Raw genomic sequence first — 21,939 nt, forward strand, 5'->3', positions numbered from 1 at the left:
TTCAGCTGCTAAGTCCATACCCAAATATGTGCTCATTTGCAAGATCACCGTTCTCAGCACATCAAGCTCAACATGTTTGGGAATGTGAGGTCATGATCGATCGAAACTCGCTTCCCGTAACTTAACTGGATCATTTGCCAATTCCCTGAATCAAAGACATAACTAAACTCATCAATCTGCAAATAAAATTTATCTACATGAGAACTTCGATTATCGATTAAGTACAACAAAGGAACGTGTGCCTATACCTCCGAAAAACCAGAAATGTTCTCTTGCATTCAAGAATCCTAGCAGATACCAAATATAAATTTGAGAAACAACAATAAAAATGTTAACTACTGACTAAAGCTATAGCTAGTATAGGTTCTTGTTCATCTTAGTGTATATTAGGTAAATATTTGACTATAAAAACATGTATTTACCACAACAAAAATAGACAGCTTTGTATATTTGAATTCACCATTTGTCAACCCGTCATTTCACGATAAGGGTTTCTAATCACCCATCCTTTTGCAACATTTGTTTATGAAGGGGCTTGCCTTATAATTTCATAGAAATCCAATATGTACGAAAAAAAAAATATGTACATTGAACAAAGACGGATTAATGTAAAGGATGATTTACAACTCATTGTGAAAAATAGTAGTTCTAATCTATACATTAACTAAGCATCCTTATCAGTAACAAAAATGACTTAGAAGTTTGAAATTGGACATAGCTTGAAAGACAAAATGCTTAACTAGCCTTAAAAAGCTCTAACCCATGATGACATCTCCGAGCGAGACAAAGCTTGGAATATGGACACATGCATGATTGAGGTCAATGGAAGCTTGAATGGCATTCCATCAACCTTGACACATAGAGAGCCAAATTTTCAAGGAATATAATTCTGTCAGTTAAAATCACATAAGAAGAAGATTTTTCCTTCCACTGTAAATTTCACCACTCGATGAATATGATAATCAAACAGTCGATAATTTCAAGCTCTTTGGTCCAAGACTCCTTAACACCATATTCCTTCATCACCCTAACATCTACAATTTATAATGTGTAGGAACAATTAGAGAGAGAACCTCTCAAGACTCCAATTCCCAGAGCCAATAGTCAAAACCATTACCTCCGCTCACCAAATTCTCCATCAAATGCTTTGTTTGGATTGCTAAACCGAACAACTTTAAAGACACCACTGATGGGACTAAACCCAACCCACAAACAGAAGGACCAATTTCTTCATTTTAAGTAGGTGTTGGAACTTGGAAGAGTTGAATATCAGAGTGCGCAACGAACAAGACTAACAAGAATAAAAATATTATTAAACAAACGAGAATGCCAAAACGGCTACAAAACCCTAAGATGCTACATTGTGACTAACTTGATTATTCTATAGAGTTACAAAGTACCATATATATAGAAAACTAATCTAACCCTAATAGGCAAGGAAACGAAACCCTAATACTAACGGGCTAAGCCCAAAATACCAAACATTAAAATAAATCTAAATAATAATATTTTCCAACACCCCCGTCAAACTCATGGCGGTACACGACATGGGTTTGCCAAAGTAGATGTGGATGCAAGACTCCAAATTCCAATGCCAATGCCAATGCCGATGCCGATGCCAATACCGATGCCGATGCCAATACCAATGCCAATCCGAATACCAATATCAATACCAATATCCATGCCAATACCAATACCAATACCAATACCAATATCAATACTTCTTTCTTGCCCGTGTGGGCACAAAGTCAAAACCTCAAAAAACAAAGCATTTTCTTCTATTTCCCTTTTGTCTTTTTCCTCCTCCTTTTCCTGTTTCGTTTTTCCTTTTTTTTTTTTTTTTTTTTTTTTTACAGTCTTCTCCGCAAAGAACCTGCAAAACACAAGAGTGCAACGATGCAGAGTGCAGGAACATGAAGGGTGCAGATGCTCCAGATGCAGTTTAGACTACCAACAACTAATATTGAAATCCAAAAACAAACAAACTGATACGAGCAAACAGAAGCAGATTAAATCCCGAAGGATCAAACCTGCTCTAATACCAAGTTGAATATCAGAGTGCGCAACGAACAAGACTAACAAGAATAAGAATATTATTAAACAAACGAGAATGCCGAAACGGCTACAAAACCCTAAGATGCTACATTGTGACTAACTTGATTATTCTATAGAGTTACAAAGTATCATATATATAGAAAACTAACCTAACCCTAATAGGCAAGGAAACGAAACCCTAATACTAACGGGCTAAGCCCAAAATACCAAACATTAAAATAAATCTAAATAATAATATTTTCCAACAGGAAGTGCCAAAGATTCACCAGTAAATGGGATTAGATAAACAAAAAATGGCCGAAGTTAGGTCTACCATCGTATAGGCACAAGAAGCCATTGCAAGAACCCACAATTTCGACTGCGAACCCGTACTCAATACTGGAGTCTCTAGAAAGCCTCACGACATCGCTGTGTTGGGTTAGAGTGCTCGTCGAGGCCAACCACGAAGTGACCTATCGACTTGGCACAAGGGGCGTTGAAGCAATGGAGCAAAATGCAAGCCGGTGCTTGTGAAAATAGGGACATGGTGAAGTGGCGGTCTGAGAGCCAGTGGACACTCGTCTGCATTGGGTGAGCGTCTTGGTTGAGATCTCTATTATTGTGTGGCTGGAAATTGCGGAATGTACAATGTGGGGTTTCTTCTCATGTTTCTTTATCTTCTTCTTTTGAAGGTTTGTTAGGGAAATTTGCAAAATTAACCAAATTTTAGACCCTATATATTGAATTATTGCCACCGTTTTAAGTTAAGGATCATTATAACCAAAATTTTACATGAAATTACTAACATACGCTTAAAATGAGTTTTCCCATATAACCAAAATGAAAAAAATTTAAAATTCAAGCTCAAGAAATGTTCATTCAGATTGAATATGCCATGTTGGTCGAATCTAGCCAGAAAACTGTCGTTCTCCGGTCACATAGCAGGGAATTCGAAACCCATATAGTCAATCCTTGCCAAAGTTGTTTATTTGAGAAAAAAAAGAAGAGGAATTTAGCTCCAAAAGCAAAGCAAATCAACGAGCTTTATAGGATCACACAAGCAATCATGGATAGCATCGTTGACACTATCAACTCCGCAACCATCGTCATCTCAACCGAAGCTAGTGCCCAGCCCACCACCGTCTTTGTAACTCTCTCTCTCTCTCTCTCTCTCTCTAGTGCATACAAATCTTTATGCATGTGTGCTTTTTTTTTTCTCTTCTCATTTGCACCAGAAAAGTAGAATTGCTGCATTTGTAGAAGCTTGAGAAAGGCTTATCATCCCTTGACGCAGTGCATTAGGGACTGAAATGTGAACAAACAAGTAAAAGCAGGAAAACTATCAAATAAAAAATCCACATAACACAAATTGAGAGAAGAGATATCAACTAATATGACTTTAGGGTCCTTGTTATACTCTGTTTGGTTGCTGAGAAACTCTGGGAATCTAAAACACACATATATGGACAGTTGGATTTTGCGTTCTTACTCGTATTTTCAATCCTAAGAATGAAAACTATCAACGTTTGAGTGTTTTTGTAGGATTTTTTTTTTGGTTGTGATAAGAAAACTCATTTTAAGAGTATACAAATACTTTCATATCAACTTTTAATTATAATTATCATAAACTTAAAAGGGTGACTATAATTCTATATAGAGTCTCAACTGTTGCTTATGGTTTCAATTGTTGTCGTGTAGATAGGGGGGAGAGTTCAATTTCCTATTTTTTGAATTTTCACAGATACCGTTTTCATTAACTCACGAGTCTTTTTTAACCCAGTTTCACACTAAACCCTTTCTGATGAATTCATTTTCAACCGTTCAAATTTAATCCTATGGTCTACATCCCATCTGCACACACTGTCCGCAAAGCTCCGTTTGCACCTTAGAAATCGCCCTCTTTATAAACTGGCCTGGCCTACACGGCACAACCCAATTCCAGGCCAAAATTGCATAAACCCAACTCCTTTTAATTGTTTTCAGAAGAGTGGTAGTTTTGTAATTAAATGGAAATAAATGGAAACGTAGCCAATTTGACAGTGCTTATGAACAATGCCAAACTCCCCTCAATTTTAAACTATAGTAATAATTCCTAGTATTGGTGAATCATATGATGGTGGTCAGGAGAAGACTGAAAGTCTTCTCGGCCCTTGGAAGAGAGGATTGTCGTGGTGAAACCACCAGTTAGTCCATTTTTTAAATAAAATAAAATAAAATTTTGGAATCAAACTTCATTCATTTTCCAAGTAGTCCTAAACTACTGAAAAATTGGCAAATGTACCATTTTCCGTTGAGATGTAGATTTTACCCCTTTTAGATCTACTCCAACCCTTAGAGTAAAATTCAAATTTTAGGTTCTAAACCTACCCCAATTTGCTCCAACCCATAGGGTAAATATGAGTTGTAACCCATAACTCATTTCTGGGGCAAATTTAGGCCAGGATTCCCTTTGGGTTAGTAGGGTTGACCCACCAAATATATGTATTTTTTTTTAGTTTTTTATTTATAAATTCATTAAATCTAACCGTTAAGATCTAATATGATCAAATCTAATTGTAAAAAAAAAAAAAAAGATTTAACTCTCCAAATTTAGACCCAACGGCTAAAATAATTAAAAACAATTGTTTTTTCATATTCTTTCATAGTGTCTGATGAGTTTCATGGTGTCAGTTTAGTAATTTTTCAATATTTGTCGGAATCTAAATATTTTTAGGTTAAAATGTTCATAAAATTAAATTAGGATAGTCTACAAATATATATATATATATATATATATTTAAAGTTACTTTAAGAATCCTAAATTCATTTTTTAATAATCTCGGACTAAAAATTTAACCCATAAGAGTTAGAGCAGAAAACATATTTCTAGGTTAAACCCTAAATTTTTTGGGTTAAAAATTTAAACACGTCGGTTCTTGCACTAATGCTAGCTAGAAACAGCGCATTAGCTACGTAGTCCTTGGACAACATCTTATTTCATAGAAATATTTCATATTCATGACAATACCTATGTGTTAAAATTAATAGGGTTTATTTGTCCTATTGTATAAAGGGAATTTTGTCCTTTCAAGTACCTATATTTTTAGGCTAATATGTAAAGAGGCTGTTGACTTATTTGATGCATGGTTAATTTATTTGATACATTTAAAAAATAAAATAATTTTTTATTCAAATGATTTTTTGTCAAGATAATATTTAAAGAAAGATTAAGAAATTGAACGGTTCTAATTATAAATTTTCTATGGTAAAAATACGTATTTGCAAGTAGTCATGAATAGCTCATCCCCGAAGAGGGGAATGCAAGAGTATTATTCTTTATTTATTTCATTGAAATTATTACAAATTCATGACAATACTAAGCGTCAAAATTCATAAAGTTTATTTCTCCTTTAGTATGATATAAAGGGATATTACATAATATCCTTTCTAGTTCTATTTTTAGGGTGATGGACAGAATGTAATAACGTAGTTTGGTCCACCGCTGCATGTAAAGGTGCTGTTGACATCATCATAAGCGTAGCTATAAGCCTGAGGGCACTGGTCCTCAAAGATCTTAGAGTAGTCTGTGGGTGGACATGTAGCTGGTGTGTCATTAGGAGGAGTGCAGCAGTATTGTGGTTGATTAAATTGTGTACACGCACTCTTGCATGCAATTACGCTCCCATCGGACCCCTTCACTTGCAGCTCAGCTGGGCAAACAGCGTTGACGTTGGCGGGGCAAGAAGAGGTCTGGCAGTCGCCCGTGCCGCCTTGTGGGGCAACAGACACGGGCAAGTTGAAGCCATCAACAAGACTTACGTCGTAGAAATCTTGGCCTCCGTTTGCGACAATATTTATTTCGACTAGGCTTGCTGGTGGAACTGCTCCGTTACCGTTGCATGTGACTTGGCCAGAGCTACACTCTGCTGTGGCACAACTGAACTTTCCTGAGGCGTCAGTGGAGCATCCGGTTCGGCCCCAGAAGCGGCCTTTCCATGGGACTGGAGTGGTCAAGGAACTGCTAGCGCCGGATGCTAACTCGAACCCTGTGGAGGATAGTTGTGGTTGTTGATCGGAGGTTAGGGACCCTGGCCATACGGTATAGGGGCAACTGTTGGTGAAGGTGATCGTAGCTGCATGTGCACCTACATGCCAATTGTAAACGAATAATCATATAACCATTATGTTAACAAAAAAATATCTCTATATCTCTATATATGTGTCTATGATGATGTTACCAACTATGGATCAATTTGAACACAAATTAATAACGTTCAAACAAAACAAAAATCATCAGTTTAAAATTTCATGTCTAACAGTTTAACGATCGATATAACATTTTTCATGAATCATGACACGTACCAGATCACATACAAATAACCGTAAACAAAAAGAACAGAACAAGTCAATTTGTTTACCTGCGAAGAAGATGGCTAAGGTGAGACTGAGGATTACTTGGTTGTTCATCATGATTAAGCAATCACTTCTTCAATTTGCTGCCAAATTAATTTGGTGATGAAATGATGAAGTTGGGAACCGATGGGCCTTTGGTTTTATAGGCATAAGCGCATACCTAACTTTAGACTTTTTTATTTTTGCATGTCTGCTACATGAGGATCCACGTTACCACTAATAAGTGATGAGACGACTTGTCTTAATTATGGCTTTATTAGGCGTATTTGGTCCCTGGACTGACCCCTAGCAAGCTATTTCCTCATTCAACCCAAGACATTTCTCCGCAAAAATGCCAAACAGGAGTTAAGTGGGACAATTTGAGTTTACAGGGTAAAATGAGAATGAACTTGAGTTTCAGGAAGCGTCAGGATAAAGCTTATTTCTTATAAAAAAATATAAGGATTAAGTACCTAGAACTCCTCAATCTTTTAGTGTCATTTCAAAGTAGTCCCAACCTTTTTAAATATTCCAAACAAGTAACTAGTCTATTGAAAATTTCAGATCTGTTAAGCATCAGTTAAATTTATGTTAAATTAACTACAACTTACATTAGGTTCATTTTCGATCCAATTCAATACCTGTTAAATCATTGGGTTCCATATGTTTGAAATTTAGATTTTGAAGTAAATAGTATTAGTGTTGATCATGATATGCTCTGTTGGTGGGTTTGAATATAAACGCAGGAATGGAGTTTCAATGGTTGTAGGTTGAGCTTGAAGGTGATATTTGGGAATTTTCGATTACGTGAATAAAGGTAATACGCCTTCTAAAAACAAAGAAAACAACAAGCTAAATAATTTACAGTAACGATGTGATTCTCGGTTATTGAAACTGTAAAACAACCGATGTCGGTATTTGCTGATATCATTGCTACCATTCTACGTCACCAGAGAACTTTCATTGTCAAAACACAGCTGGTATGGCTTCATAATTGAATTCCCATAAAATGCCAAACTTTATATGGTCAACAACACTGCCGTGATGGACGGGCCTAAAGGCTGCAAGTTATCGTGCATGAGGGGGTTAGGCTAAGGAATTATGATTTGAAGACTCACACAGCAGTGGAATATTCCACAATATTATTACTTATTATTCTTCATTTCTGGATTACAAATTTCACAGCTACTCAATGGCGAAGCCAGGAATTCTCGGAGGAAGGGGCGAACTTAAAAGAGTGCAAGATTAAAGAAAAATGACAATAAACAAATCTTTTTATATAGTAATGTCTTCTATAATTAATCAATACAAAGGAAGAGGACTACCCAAAATACCCAAAGGATGACTACTCGGAGGAGGACTGCTCGAAATATTTGAAGGTGGAGGAGGACTACCCGGAATATTTGAAGGAAGAGGAGGACTATCCAGAATATTTGGAGAAGGATTTAAACACTGTTTTTTATAGCATCGTTCCATTACGTAATTGTATAATGAAAGAAAAAAAATATATCTTAGACTCTTAATCCTAGAGTAGACTATAAAGTAATATATAATCAAACCAAGAATTTAATTAATCAATTCCAACAATCATATGAATAATCAAGAATTCAATTTTTATTCTAAACAACAACTGGTCATTAGGGTCTTTTAAGTAATTGAGTAAGTTGATTAGGGTTTATAGTGGTTACGGTAATCAATTTTTTGTCATTTGCAAAGCTGCATTTTATTTAGGGTTTTAGTTGGTTGAGTTGGGGTTTATTATGTTAATATAAATATGATGTAAATGTCTTCACCATGTTCAGCTGTTTTTTTTCTTGCTAGACCATGTGTGTATTCAAGTTCCTATATATATATATATATATATATATATATATATATCCTCTTTTATGTACTTCAAAAAAAAAAAATCAATAATCATCATAGTATTCATATAAATAATTTATAATCAATAACCATATAATGTATTACCCTATAATCTTATATCAATTAAACAAAAATTCAGATTCACTAATCTATTAGGGTTTGAAATAAATATAAATTTAAACAGTAATATAAGTAAAATCAAGTGTTCAATAACCTATGCTACCACACTAGTCAAAGTCGCCTAATGGGACTTGTACGATTGAACCTATTGCTCATCAATCTATGCTAGCACATGAGTCGAAGTCGCCTAATGCAACATGTACGACAGAGTTTGGTGTAATCATAATATACGCTCTAGTGCTACGATCACGTGAAGACTGGCGCTATGCGCGGTCACCTACGAGTCGGAGTCGCCTAATGCGACCTGTAAGACATGACTGACACCTACTTGGATCCAAGGTGAGTGTGCAATGCGGGAGGTGAACATACATGTGAAGCACTTGCTCTGGCCCGAGGCGAGCACTAACACCGAGGGGCAGCAATGATGAGCAGACTACATGAATATAAGCATGCCATAATGATGCAATAATTCTAATCAACATAATAACATTCATAGCCGTAGATATAATTATGGCATCAAAGATTATAAGCATACCTATGCATCTCGTAGGATGTAACACGTTTCATAAATTCCGTCATTTCGCTAATTTTTATAAACTTTAGTCTAATCCAGGCATAGGTAAGAAATTCTTTTTCAAATGCATAATTGGAAACTATCAATCATATATATACTATAAAAAGGAAAAGACCCACTCACCTGAAGTCTGCGTTACAACTCCCTAGCACGAATATCGAGATGTCTCGAACAATCGGCGCCTAGAACAATGATCAAATCATGTCTCAGAATTATTATCTATAGAACACGTAACTTACATAAAATGCATCCAAACAGAATTCTAGAATGATTGCTAACCCATTGACCAAAAGTGAACCATCGGTCAAAGGTAGAAGGTAGGGTCCACAACCCTAGGTAACTCGATCAGGAAGATCCGCACCCTGAATTTCCAATCCGTAACTTCCCAAGAGTTTCAATAAGCTTCCAAAACAACATCCTAAAGTTTCGGAACGATCTAATGGTTGGATCTTCGCCAATCGCTAAAATAAAGTGGCAGTTGACGTTTTATTTTACGAACTTACAAATCCAATTCGGGAAGATCCATACGTAGGATTCCCGATCCGTAAGTTTCTAATATCTTCAAATATTATGTACTATAACGTATTAAAGTTTGGTGATGATCCAACGGTCAAATCGTCGAATCATAAATGGTCAAGTGACGTAGTATTCCATACTAGGTTCAAACTATCAAACTATAACAAACGGTTATCAAATTGACATAAAATTTGACTCAAAAAGGCAGCGTCAGCCCACTAGCCATGCTCTGCCGTACATGGCGGTCGGCCACCCCGACTCGCCGGAAAATTCAACTAATTCTAAAAATTCTAAAATTTTACTAGAATGAAAATCTCAATGAGTAGATCAAGTTTTATACCTGTGGCCAAGTCCAATTTGGCCGGAAAAAGCTTCAAATCTCCACGAACCCGCCGGAAACCCTAGAAAATGGTGGTTGTCGATTCGGCTTCTTCGGTGCTCCGCTGCTCCAACCAAGCCTTGAGACTGTTCCTAGGTTCAAGAGAATTCAACCCATGGTGGTGGTCGACGGAGTTTGTTTCAGAAATGGTTGATCGCTGCCGTGAGACCCTCGGCGCCACTCACTCGGTTCCTCATGAAACTAGGGCTATAAGCTGTCGAGTTTGGGTGGGAATTGAAGAGGGAAGATCGATGAGTTAGGTGATGGTGTTGGATGGCTTCAACATGCCGGAAATCCGACAAAAAAAGCAACGGAAAAGTCAATAGAAACTTGGTCAAAACCCGGGTCAGGTGAGGGTCCGAGTTGGGTGGTCTCATCTCTTCTCTCCCTTCCATCCTTTCCTTATTTCTGATTGGTCACTCATTTTTCTTCCTTTTTCCCGATTGGAATAGTTTCTCGCTATATGAGCGTGAAAGTTCAACGATCAAAAGATGCCTTCTCGAGCTAAAAGCTTGTCTATTCTTTTCATTTGTGCATCTGGGCTTGTAGTTGCGTTGCAAGCGATTCTCTCTGTCAGGCATACCTGATAGTGTCCCCCATTTTGTTTCGCTTTTGAGCGAAGTCCTTATTTCTTTTATGCAATTTTATTTCTTCTATAACAACATGATGTTTTCCCCCTTCTATGGTTGCTCTCCCTCTCTCCCGCCATTCTCTTCCAATTGGGCAGCAGGCATCTTTTTCCTCTCATTCTCTTTCCGGTTGGCCAATACTCCCACTCTTTTCTCTCAACTAATAATAAAATAATAATAATATGATAACAAAACAATTTCAAAATAATAATATAATAATTATGAGAAATATATAAGATAATAAATAGTAATCTTTACAAGGGTACTTTTTCGAATTTGTAGTTCTGTAAAATTTTAACCGTAACTCTATATTCGCTTCCGCTTGCGCCTACGCGTCCGTATCGTTGAGTACTTCAAGAATATGATAAATAATAGCCCATACGCTTCACGAAATGATGGTCAACTGGAGTCAACGATCTCGCCTCTAAGGGCATTTTCGTTAATTCACTCATTTAAAATTTATAAAAACATAAAATTAGGGATGAGTTATCACAAAAAATACGTTTGCGCCTTGAATTGGGTTGGAAAAATTTCCAAAATTTTGGGCGAAAAGAGTGACCCAAAACAAAGTCGTAATTACCATTACCATACCATGCCAACATAACTATTTGGCATGCCAACATAACTATTTGGCATGCCAAAATTCGGTATACCAAAAGTTTGGCACAGTAAAGGTAATAGGTTTTGTCATACCAAAAGTTTGGTATGGTAATTGGTACATGGGTTTTGGTACAATAATCGTACCAATACCACCCTTAGTGTTAGTTGAAGGTCGTAACAGTTGCAGTGGCAAATTTTGTAATTTTTATTTTTTTTAAATGCATTTAAGTATCATAATACATGATGAACTTTTTTTAAATGTATTTAAGTATCGTACCAATAACATAAATATTGTTGATATATTGTCAATATTGTAACTTTTTATTGATTTTATACAAAATCACCCTTTTATTTAAGAGTAAATTGTAGCAATGGTCCATGAACTTTAATCAAATGGGAGCAATGGTCCCTCAACTAAAAATCCATTACTATTGGTCTCTCAACTTATCAAAATGTGTAGCTATAGTCTTTTTCATCAATTTCTTCAAAATTTTGTCAAAATATGTAATAACCATTTATATAATTAAGGTCCCTCAACTCATCAAAGTGTGTAATTATGGTCCTTTTCGTCAACTACGTAAATTTTTTTGTCAAAATGAGTTATGTTGGAAGGACCATTGCTACAATTAGGTTGAAGTTAAGAGACCATTTCTCCAGTTGAATTAAAGTTGAGAGACCAAAGGTAATGAATTTTTAGTTGAGGGACCATAGCTGCACGTTTTGATGAGTTGAAGGACCAATGGTAATGGATTTGTAGTTGAAGGACCATTGCTCCAATTGAGTTAAAGTTAAGGGACCATAGCTACAATTTACTCTTTATTTAATTGAAACTAATTTATATCCCACTTGATGAACTTTTTATGTTCTGAAAAACTTAAACCATTCAATTGAATTAGAATGCGTGAGATATATGAATGTTTAGAGGTTAAAACTCTTGAAATCTTGAACTTTTTTATTTGTGTTGAATAGATTTAGACCGACCAAACTAAACCGAGTCAAGCTAATTAACTATGGTTAGGTTTGGTGTAGTTTTAATGACGGTATTGGAGGTACAGAACCAAACTGAACCTTTGAGAACTAATTGAATCGGCTTTTTTTTTTCTTATGTCAAACTGAATCATACCAATCCGTACCACCCCTAATTTAGGATGTCAACGAACCAGGGTTAATAATTTGGATCCGTGGAAATGCCCTGAATCCAAATATGGATGTTGCTCGTAACTGGGCTTTTGCTAGTTCAAAGAAATAAATACAAATAGAATCGGAGAGGGTCATTTTCCGGTTGACGAGAATTTGTCACTTTACGCCGCCTAGCACCAGGCGCCAATTGCTATTTAGATGAGTGTGGTAGTTGAGTAATGCTATACTTACCGCTAGTTGTACAATTATTTATATCATTTTTTTAATAGAGATAGGAATCCACCAACGTATATATGTCTCATCTCTCTAATAGAGATAAGGCCCGCCAACACATGTAGGTCTCATTTCTATTAACAAAATAGTATAAATGATGATAGAACTACGTGATAAAAGTAGCATTTTTGTAGTTATTATGATTTCGTTTAATTAGTTAGTCTGTTAGACAAAACATTAACTTTTCTATATAACAAAGGGGATAAAACTTGGGTACTGTCTTGTCAGTACCAGACTGACTTATTAGATGGCCCAATAATTGTCTAAGGGTGAGTTCGGTATGGTTACCGTACCAAAATTCTTGTACCAATTACCGTACCAAACTTTCGGTTTGGTAAAATCTATTACCATTATCGTACCAAACTTTTGGTATAATGAAGTTCGGTATTGCCAAAAGTTCGGTTGGCATGGTATGGCAATGGTAATTGCCTTTGCCATTTTGTTTTAGGACAAAATCTGTTTTTGTTTTTTTAACCCAATTCAAGGGCAAAACTTTTTTTTTGTATCTTTATCTCATACATTATAGATTAAATTCATCTATTATTCATCATTCACAATTCACATACATAATAATTCAAATGATGCATCAAGATTCATCATGAAAATTAAGCTTACAATCCAAATAGAAGTTAACAATCCAAATAGAAATTAAAGTTTCAAACCAAATGAAAATTGGAAGTAAACTTCAAAAAGGAGAATTCATTGATCATTTATTCAAGTTTGGGATGTCGAAGCTTTTGGAGAAGGCATTGAACTTGTAGAAGATTGAATTTGTGTCAAGCCTACATTACAAACTAAAAAAACATATTAATTAGTAGCAAGAAGAATTAAAGTTGAAGACCATTTAATAACAAATTTACTAAAAAAATTAAAGCATATCTTTCTTGTTTTCTCTTCTTCCATTTCTTTGTAAAATCGAAGCATATCATCTGTTGGTTCCTTGTAGAAGTTTACTTCATTTGCCCTTAAGCCAACCACTAGTACGCACTAGTGCCTCCATTATTTTAAGAGTCAAAGATACCCTAAAAGGGTCCACAACCCTCCTCCCTAGGCTAAATGCATTTTCACCAGCAATAGTAGAAGTGGGGGTTACAAAGATATTATGGCTATTTGTGAAAGAATTAGGAACTCTTTTGTGTTTGATTTCTTTCCACAATTTCAAGAGATCAAAGTCACACACAACAATGCTAATATAAGTAGGGTTTTATTTTCAAATTATTGGAATATTATAAATATGTGTTATATAATTATCTATTATATAATTTATAAATTATAAATTGTATTACATTTTCGGTATGGTACGGTAATACCGTGGTAATGGTATCCATTACCAATACCGTACCATGAAATTTTGGTACGGTATAATACCGTACCATTACCGATTGGAACAAAAATTTTGGCATAAAATCGGTATTGTACCGGTTGGCAATTCGGTTGGTACAGCAATTTAGCAAAAAAATCCACCCCTTGTCCACCACCTGTCTTTAAAACTCACATCCAAATTCTTGCTATCCTGATAACCAAACACCTATCTTCTTCCTCCCTTCCCTGTGGCAGCCGCTCCGTCAATCCCAACCTCTCTCCTCCGTCATCGTTATTCCTCTGCAAACCCAACCAAACTATCGCCCTTTCTCTGCAAATTCGACAAAACCAGTGCACCAACCAAAACCAATTCTTACAGGTGCCATGAATTCGATTACTCAACGATTTCATAAGATACAATTAATCATCGGTTCTAAAGCTGATGAACGACGGTGGCTGTTGGTGGTGGGTGAGGACGGTTGTCGAAGGTGCAAAAGACAACAAAGATGGCGACTCCCATCTCCATATGGGTCTTATTTTGTTCATCTTGAAAAGAAATCATTTTTTATTTAAATTTGCAATTATGATGAATGGCAGCCATGGTGGTGATTGGAATGGGCGAAGGAAGATGAAGGAAAAAGAGTGAAAAAGTTGCAGGGAAGAAGAAACGAGGTGTTTGGTTGTGTGTTTCAAGGTGTATGGTTGTGTGAATTATGGGAAATCAATTTCAGGTGACCGAAGCTAAGTAGTCTTAAATTAGTCCATATTATTTTCGTTAATTGTTTTTAGCGGGTATTCGCCTAGACCCCCCCCCCCGGCCCTTTCCCCGTGTTAGTTTTATTTTTTTTTTTTCTTCATATTATTAATAAAATCTTGTAGAGGGGGACGGGTGGGGGGTTTCTGGGTGCAACGGTCCTTTCTCTTTTGGAAGAGGATTGGTGCCTCGTACGCAACTGTTGACGAAGAGCTAATCTCACCTAATCCGTCTCTACAAAAAAATTTTTTTTTTTTAAAAAGTGTATGGTTGTGTTTAAGAGAATTCTTAGAACACAGGTGTCCTCAGTTTAGTGGGCCACATAAGCAAGTCAGCAGTGGAATTATTTTGATTACGTTAACGTCTCACTGACTTCGTAGTTTTCTCTGTATCCAAACACTCTCATCAGTTCGGTTTTTTCATTCTTTTCATGGTATCAGGCACGATTGTGCCCCGCAGTTGTTGATTACAATCTTCATTGTCTCTATTTCTCTTCAGGTTCTTCATTTATCCGTCTCTAATTTTGATTGAGACTGAAAATTGCAGACAACTACCCCCGTGCCCATCGGGTTCCCAATAAATGTCTCTGCATGTTGATTTTCCAAGGAGGAAAGAGGTAATTGCATAGCAAACATAACATTTTTTTCTTATGTTTGAAGAAAAACTACATGCATGCGGTAAGTACATAATCTAAATTGCAGAGCCGTCTCAATGCAAACTTAATCCTAAGACGAAAATAAAATGAGGTTTTTCTAATTTAGTATGTGGTTTTTTTATAGGCTAGTTAAATTATAAAACTTTTCAATTCAATCCACCACCATCTCCACACCAAAGTAAATTTAACCATTTAAGGCACATTAAATAAGATTTAGGAAAATAGTGGAAGACTTCATAATCAACAACAGTCGCAGAGCCACAAAGATGCAAAAATTTTGTTAATTACCTATTTGAATCTTATGCACAATAAATAGAACCTTAAGGTTAGTTTCCCATTTGATTTCGTTTCCTTGTTGACTCTTAATCTCGATAGATTACAATGTTGAAAGCAACTCCATAGGATAAAGAAGAGGGCACCAAATTTCGCCTCTACAATAAGATCTCCTTATCATGAAACAATTAGTATAATCTCACTCCAAAAATGGATGTTGATTGTTGTACCAAAAGAAGGTTCAATTTTGACAGTAATAAAAGAACATACACAGCTGATGAAAACGAGAGACAGCTAACTAGCTCGTGCATGAGAGCGTGCGAAGAGGCTAGCAATACTGTGCTTGTAAAAAGAGATGGATATCGCGGTCATGCCATACATATGATGTCATAATTCACACACCGGATGGTTTTATTTTATTTATTTTAAAAGATAAGTTCATACTACATTATTTTCAGTACCACAACAACAACAACAACAACAAAGCCTTTTTCCCACTAAGTGGGGTCGGCTATATGAATCCTAGAACGTCATTGCGCTCGGTTTTGTGTCATGTCCTCCGTTAGATCCAAGTACTCTAAGTCTTTTCTTAGGGTCTTCCAAAGTTTTCCTAGGTCTTCCTCTACCCCTTCGGCCTTGAACCTCTATCCCATAGTCACATCTTCGAACCGGCGCGTCAGTAGGCCTTCTTTACGCATGTCCAAACCACCGTAACCGATTTTCTCTCATCTTTCTTTCAATTTCGGCTACTCTTACTTTACCTCGGATATCCATATTCCTAATCTTATCTTTTCTCGTGTGCCCACACATCCAATGAAGCATCCTCATCTCCGCTACACCCATTTTGTGTACGTGTTGATGTTTCACCGCCTTCAGTGGCCTATGATGGTCACACAACACGTCGGATGCACTCTCCCACTTCATCCATCCAGCTTGTATTCTATGGTTGAGATCTCTATCGAATTCTCCGTTCTTTTGCAAGATTTGCTAATCCCCCGTTGTTTCTTTTTCATGTTTTTTTTTTTTTTTAGTTACTGACTTTGTTTCTATTTGTGTCTTTTATTTTTACTTATGATATTTGATTTAGTTTTGTTTCCTTGATTTCAAGTACTAGAGAAGTAAGACATGGATTTTGCTACCATTCAAGCTCAATTGGCGAAACTTACTTCTCAATTGTCACAATATGCCGAAGGGACCACAATGCAAAGTGTCCCTACAGATGGTGTGTCCTATGGGCAAGGATATCCAACTCATCAATGTTCTCAATTCGCTACGAATGAAGATGCTTGGGGTTATCAAGGCCATAGCCAATCAAGGGACAACATGTTTTCCAACGCTTACAATTCGGATTGGAGAGATTATTTAGATTACATGTGTGGAGAACCGCAACAATTCCAACAAGATGGATATTGGCAGCAAGAAGAGGAGTTCTATCACTGGTCATATGAACAATCTGCCCAATTCCATTCGGGTACATCTTTGGATAATGATATGTTTAATAAGTTACTCACCTCTTTGAACCAGGATGTAGAAATCCGAAACAAAGAGGTGCAAAATCAAGCCAAGAAGACGGGCGAATTGGAAAAGCAATTTGGGCAAATTATGGAGTTCACGGCACAAATTCAAGAGCAAAGTGAACTCTCCAACTCAACTGTTGAAAATTTGAAGGGAGATTTTGAAATCCATGATGCTATCACTTTGGGAAGTGCTATGGAGGTTGGAGGTGAACCCAAGACGTCCAAACTAAGCCAAAACATGGGTGAACAGCTGCTGCTCGAAGAAGAGGAGAGTAACAAGGCCACTACAAGGAAAGAATCAAGTATCACCTTCCATTTAAGGATCAATTCCGTGCTATGGGCCCTATTTAAGTTTAGAAGGAAGTTTCGTCCGGTTGAAGGACGTTAAAGTCAGCGCTTCTTGGAAGGCAACCCATGTATTCAAATAAGGAAGATTTTTGAATCGCTTCACAATCAGTTTTGCGTTTCTAAAAACCTTCCATTTTCTGCATTTCTATTTTGCCTTGATTGTCATTTTTTTTTATTTATTTATTTAATTTTTGTTGTTTATTTAATTATTTTTGGGTGTGGGTTTATTTTTGAAACATTGACAGATCTGCAAGGTATTCTTACATTCATTTTCATGAAAAAAAAAGGAACATTAAGCAGAAAATTACACAAACAAGAAGGAGTTTTCATTGGTCAGGAGGTGTAACAGCAGTTGAAGGAACATCAGAAAGACGAAGTGTCAGAGCTTGATTGTCCGGAGCACTTGGTGAAGCACCAGATGATGAAGACAGAAGTTGCCTCGGGAGTAAAGCCATAAACCTTTGATGATCACTCCGGGCCCGAACTTCAGCCTCCTGCAGCTGGTCCAACTTCATCTTCATGCTCGTTGAGTAACTAGTTGCGAGCATGTGCAACTCTTTATTTTCATGCCTAAGCGTTTTGACCTCTTGCCGAAGGCTAGCCACTTCAGCCATCAACGACTCAACTTGACGAGATCGAGCAAGAAGGCGTTGGCCCATGTTTGATACTGAGCCTGCACACTAGACGCTGAAAGCTAAAGAATCATGAATAGCCTGCTCATCAGACCGCTTAGATAGCATCCTACTGTCTCGTGGAATGAGAAGATTTCTAGCAACCACTGCAGCTGTTGCATCATTTCTCATCACAGTGTCCCCAACTGTAAGAGGACCGTTGGAGGATATGAAGGATGGTTGCCAAATGTTACCTGGAGAAGAGAGGTCAATATCTTCTTCGATATTCAAGTCAATACGACGGTCGGAGGGGCCAGACATTTTCAGAGGTGTTAAAGAAAGAAGAGGTCAGACAAGTCAAGATCGTCGAAGTGCAAGAAGGGAGTTTTCACAGGCAGAAATTCATATGTGCTTTGAACATCCTGCGTACCTCTATAAAAAACAGCACGCGATAGGATTTTAGAGATCGAAGAGGCGAGTTCAAAGATCGAAGAAGCGTCTGCTTTCTCCAAAGCTAGGCCTACTCCGGAATCACGGGCTGATATCAGAAATCGAAGAAGTGTCAGCTTTGTCAGCACTCGTCAGCACCCGTCGCACGCAAACTCAGCTTTGCGAAAATCACAGAAAAGTTGTCGAAGCATCGATCTCAGATAGCGAAGATGCGCCTGTCTTTCTCAGCCTCGTCAGCTTTGCGAAAATCACGGAAAGTTTGTCGAAGCGCCGATTCCAAACCATCTGTCTTTCTCAGCCTCGTCAGCTTTGCGAAAATCACGGAAAGTTTGTCGAATAGCCGATTCCAACCGCCTGTCTCTCTCAGCCTCGTCAGCACTTATCACATGCAGAGAAAGCTTTGAGGAAATCACGGGCAATCTGTCGACGATTTCTGTTAAAGTAGAAAACACGTGAAGTTTACTGTTTAATCATCCAACGATTGCCGACAGGAGTGAAAGAACAGTACCGGTTATTATTTCCTACAAATGTCGACCTTCACGCTCCATGACAAGGCAGACATACATAACATTCCGTCATCTCCGAGAAATGGCTTTCCAACAAACCCTCTCGACTCACTCAGTGTTCTTTATCCCATGGGATACCTCTGCAAACACATCTTCAAAAGCAAAAGTATTTCATATCATGAAGGTAGAAAGCAAGAGTATCTCATATCATGCATTCTCCGTGTCCTTTTCCTTGTCTTTGTTCTAACCTGTAGGACAAGGAGAAGGAAAGCAATCAGCCAGCACTTGGTATCAATCTTCTGATCTGGAACCGACTGCTTGGAACCCCTTCCTGATTGCTTACATGGTATTGCTCTCGAGTACTCGTCTTCCACAGGCAGATGTGGTAGACGAAGAGGAAGCATAAGATGATAAAGATGAGTACTCAAGAGTAAGGCTAGGAGAACAGATAAGGAAATACAGTATGCGCAATCAATCCAGCAGAAGAAGTCTGAAATGAAGAACTCGAGAAGCTTCAATTCAAGATCAAAGCTGTGGAAAGTCAAAAAATCACATCCAGTTGTGATTCATAAGTTGTGAATTCAATTTACTTATTCGTTCGTATAAAAATTGATTTGTGTATATGCTGCGATTCATAAGTTGTGAATTCAATTTACTTATCCGTTCGTATAAAAACTAATTTGTGTATATGCTTATGTTTTTCATAAAACTTAATGATTATTGCTTGTATCTTTATTATGCAATTCATGTAGGGAACTTGTAGGGAATGTTTTGGGTTGTCGTATGCAATCATCCAACTATATGAATCTTAGAACGCCATTGTGCTCGGTCCTGTGTCATGTCCTCTGTTAGATCCAAGTACTCTAAGTCTTTTCTTAGAGTCTCTTCCAAAGTTTTCCTAGGTCTTCCTCTACCCCTTCGGCCCTGAACCTCTGTCCCGTAGTCGCATCTTCTAACCGGAGCGTCAGTAGGCCTTCTTTGCACATGTCCAAACCACTGTAACCGATTTTCTCGCATCTTTCCTCCAATTTCGGCTACTCCTACTTTACCTCGGATATCCTCATTCCTAATCTTATCCTTTCTCATGTGCCCACACATCCAACGCAACATCCTCATTTCCGCTACACCCATTTTGTGTACGTGTTGATGCTTCACCGCCCAACATTCTGTGCCATACAGCATCGCCGGCCTTATCGCGGTCCTATAAAATTTTCCCTTGAGCTTCAGTGACATACGGCGGTCACACAACACGCCGGATGCACTATTCCACTTCATCCATCCAGCTTGTATTCTATGGTTGAGATCTCCATCTAATTCTCCGTTCTTTTGCAAGATAGATCCTAGGTAGCGAAAACGGTCGCTCTTTGGTATTTCCTGATCACCGATCATCACCCCTAACTCATTTTGGCCTCCATTTGCACTGAACTTGCACTCCATATATTCTGTCTTTGATCGGCTTAGGCGAAGACCTTTAGATTCCAACACTTCTCTCCAAAGGTTAAGCTTCGCATTTACCCCTTCTTGAGTTTCATCTATCAACACTATATCGTCTGCAAAAAGCATACACCAAGGAATATCATCTTGAATATGTCTTGTTAACTCATCCATTACCAACGCAAAAAGGTAAGGACTTAAGGATGAGCCTTGATGTAATCCTACAGTTATGGGGAAGCTTTCGGTTTGTCCTTCATGAGTTCTTACGGCAGTCTTTACTCCTTCATACATATCCTTTAGAGCTTGGATATATGCTACTCGTACTTCTTTCTCCTCTAAAATCCTCCAAAGAATGTCTCTTGGGACCCTATCATACGCTTTTTCCAAATCTATAAAAACCATGTGTAAATCCTTTTTTCCATCTCTATATCTTTCCATCAATCTTCGTAAGAGATATATTGCCTCCATGGTTGAGCGCCCTGGCATGAACCCAAATTGGTTGTCCGAAACCCGTGTCTCTTGCCTCAATCTATGTTCAATGACTCTCTCCCAGAGCTTCATTGTATGACTCATTAGCTTAATACCCCTATAGTTCATGCAATTTTGTACGTCACCCTTATTCTTGTAAATAGGCACCAAAGTGCTCTTTCGCCACTCATTTGGCATCTTCTTCGTTTTCAAAATCCTATTAAAAAGGTCAGTGAGCCATGTTATACCTGTCTCTCCCAAGCCTTTCCACACTTCGATCGGTATATCGTCTGGGCCCACTGCTTTTCTATGCTTCATCTTCTTCAAAGAAACAATCACCTTTTCCTTCCTGATTCGACGATAAAATGAGAAGTTTCTACACTCTTCTGAGTTACTCAACTCCCCTAAAGAAGTACTCTTTTCATGTCCTTCATTGAAAAGATTATGAAAATAACCCCTCCATCTGTCTTTGACTGCGTTCTCTGTAGCAAGAACCTTTCCATCCTTATCCTTGATGCACCGCACTTGGTTTAGGTCTCTTGTCTTCTTTTCCCTTAATCTAGCTAGTTTATAGATATCCAACTCTCCTTCTTTGGTGTCTAATCGCTTATACATATCGTCATAAGCCACTAACTTAGCTTCTCTCACAACTTTCTTCGCCTCTTGCTTTGCTTTTCTATACCTTTCACCATTTTCATCGGTCCTATCCTTGTATAGGGCTTTACAACATTCCGTCTTAGCCTTCACCTTTGTTTGTACCTCCTCATTCCACCACCAAGATTCCTTTTGGTGTGGAGCAAAGCCCTTGGACTCTCCTAATACCTCTTTTGCTACTTTTCGGATACAACTAGCCATGGAATCCTACCTCTGGCTAGCGTCCCCCTCTCTATCCCACACACACTGGGTGATTACTTTCTCTTTGAAAATGGCTTGTTTTTCTCCTTTTAGATTCCACCATCTAGTCCTTTGGCACTTCCAAGTCTTGTTCTTTTTTCTCACTCTTTTGATATGTACATCCATCACCAACAAGCGATGTTGATTAGCCAAGCTCTCTCCCGGTATAACTTTGCAATCCTTACAAGTTTTACGATCCCCTTTCCTCATTAGAAGAAAATCTATTTG

General features: G+C 37.6%; 1 protein-coding gene across 1 annotated transcript; it reads right to left on the minus strand.

Annotated features, from left to right (window-relative positions):
• Window positions 1-5,305: 5,305 nt before the first annotated feature.
• On the minus strand, window positions 5,306-6,589 carry LOC103443405 (thaumatin-like protein 1b). The gene is made up of 2 exons (XM_008382239.4): window positions 6,432-6,589; window positions 5,306-6,158 (listed from the first exon to the last, which is right to left on the minus strand). Exons 1-2 carry the CDS (start codon window positions 6,481-6,483, stop codon window positions 5,473-5,475), a joined length of 738 nt encoding a protein of 245 aa, XP_008380461.1. The 5' UTR covers window positions 6,484-6,589; the 3' UTR covers window positions 5,306-5,472.
• Between the last annotated feature and the right edge of the window lie 15,350 nt (window positions 6,590-21,939).

This window comes from Malus domestica, chromosome 04 (genome assembly GCF_042453785.1).
Source record: "Malus domestica chromosome 04, GDT2T_hap1".
NCBI lineage: Eukaryota > Viridiplantae > Streptophyta > Magnoliopsida > Rosales > Rosaceae > Malus > Malus domestica.

Bases quoted from the DNA above. Each gene is read 5' to 3' on its own strand.
- LOC103443405 (XM_008382239.4), bottom strand. From the start codon at position 6,483: ATGATGAACAACCAAGTAATCCTCAGTCTCACCTTAGCCATCTTCTTC. The intron at 6,159-6,431 runs GTAAACAAATTG...ATTGGCATGTAG, and splicing joins CTTAGCCATCTTCTTCGCAG to GTGCACATGCAGCTACGATC.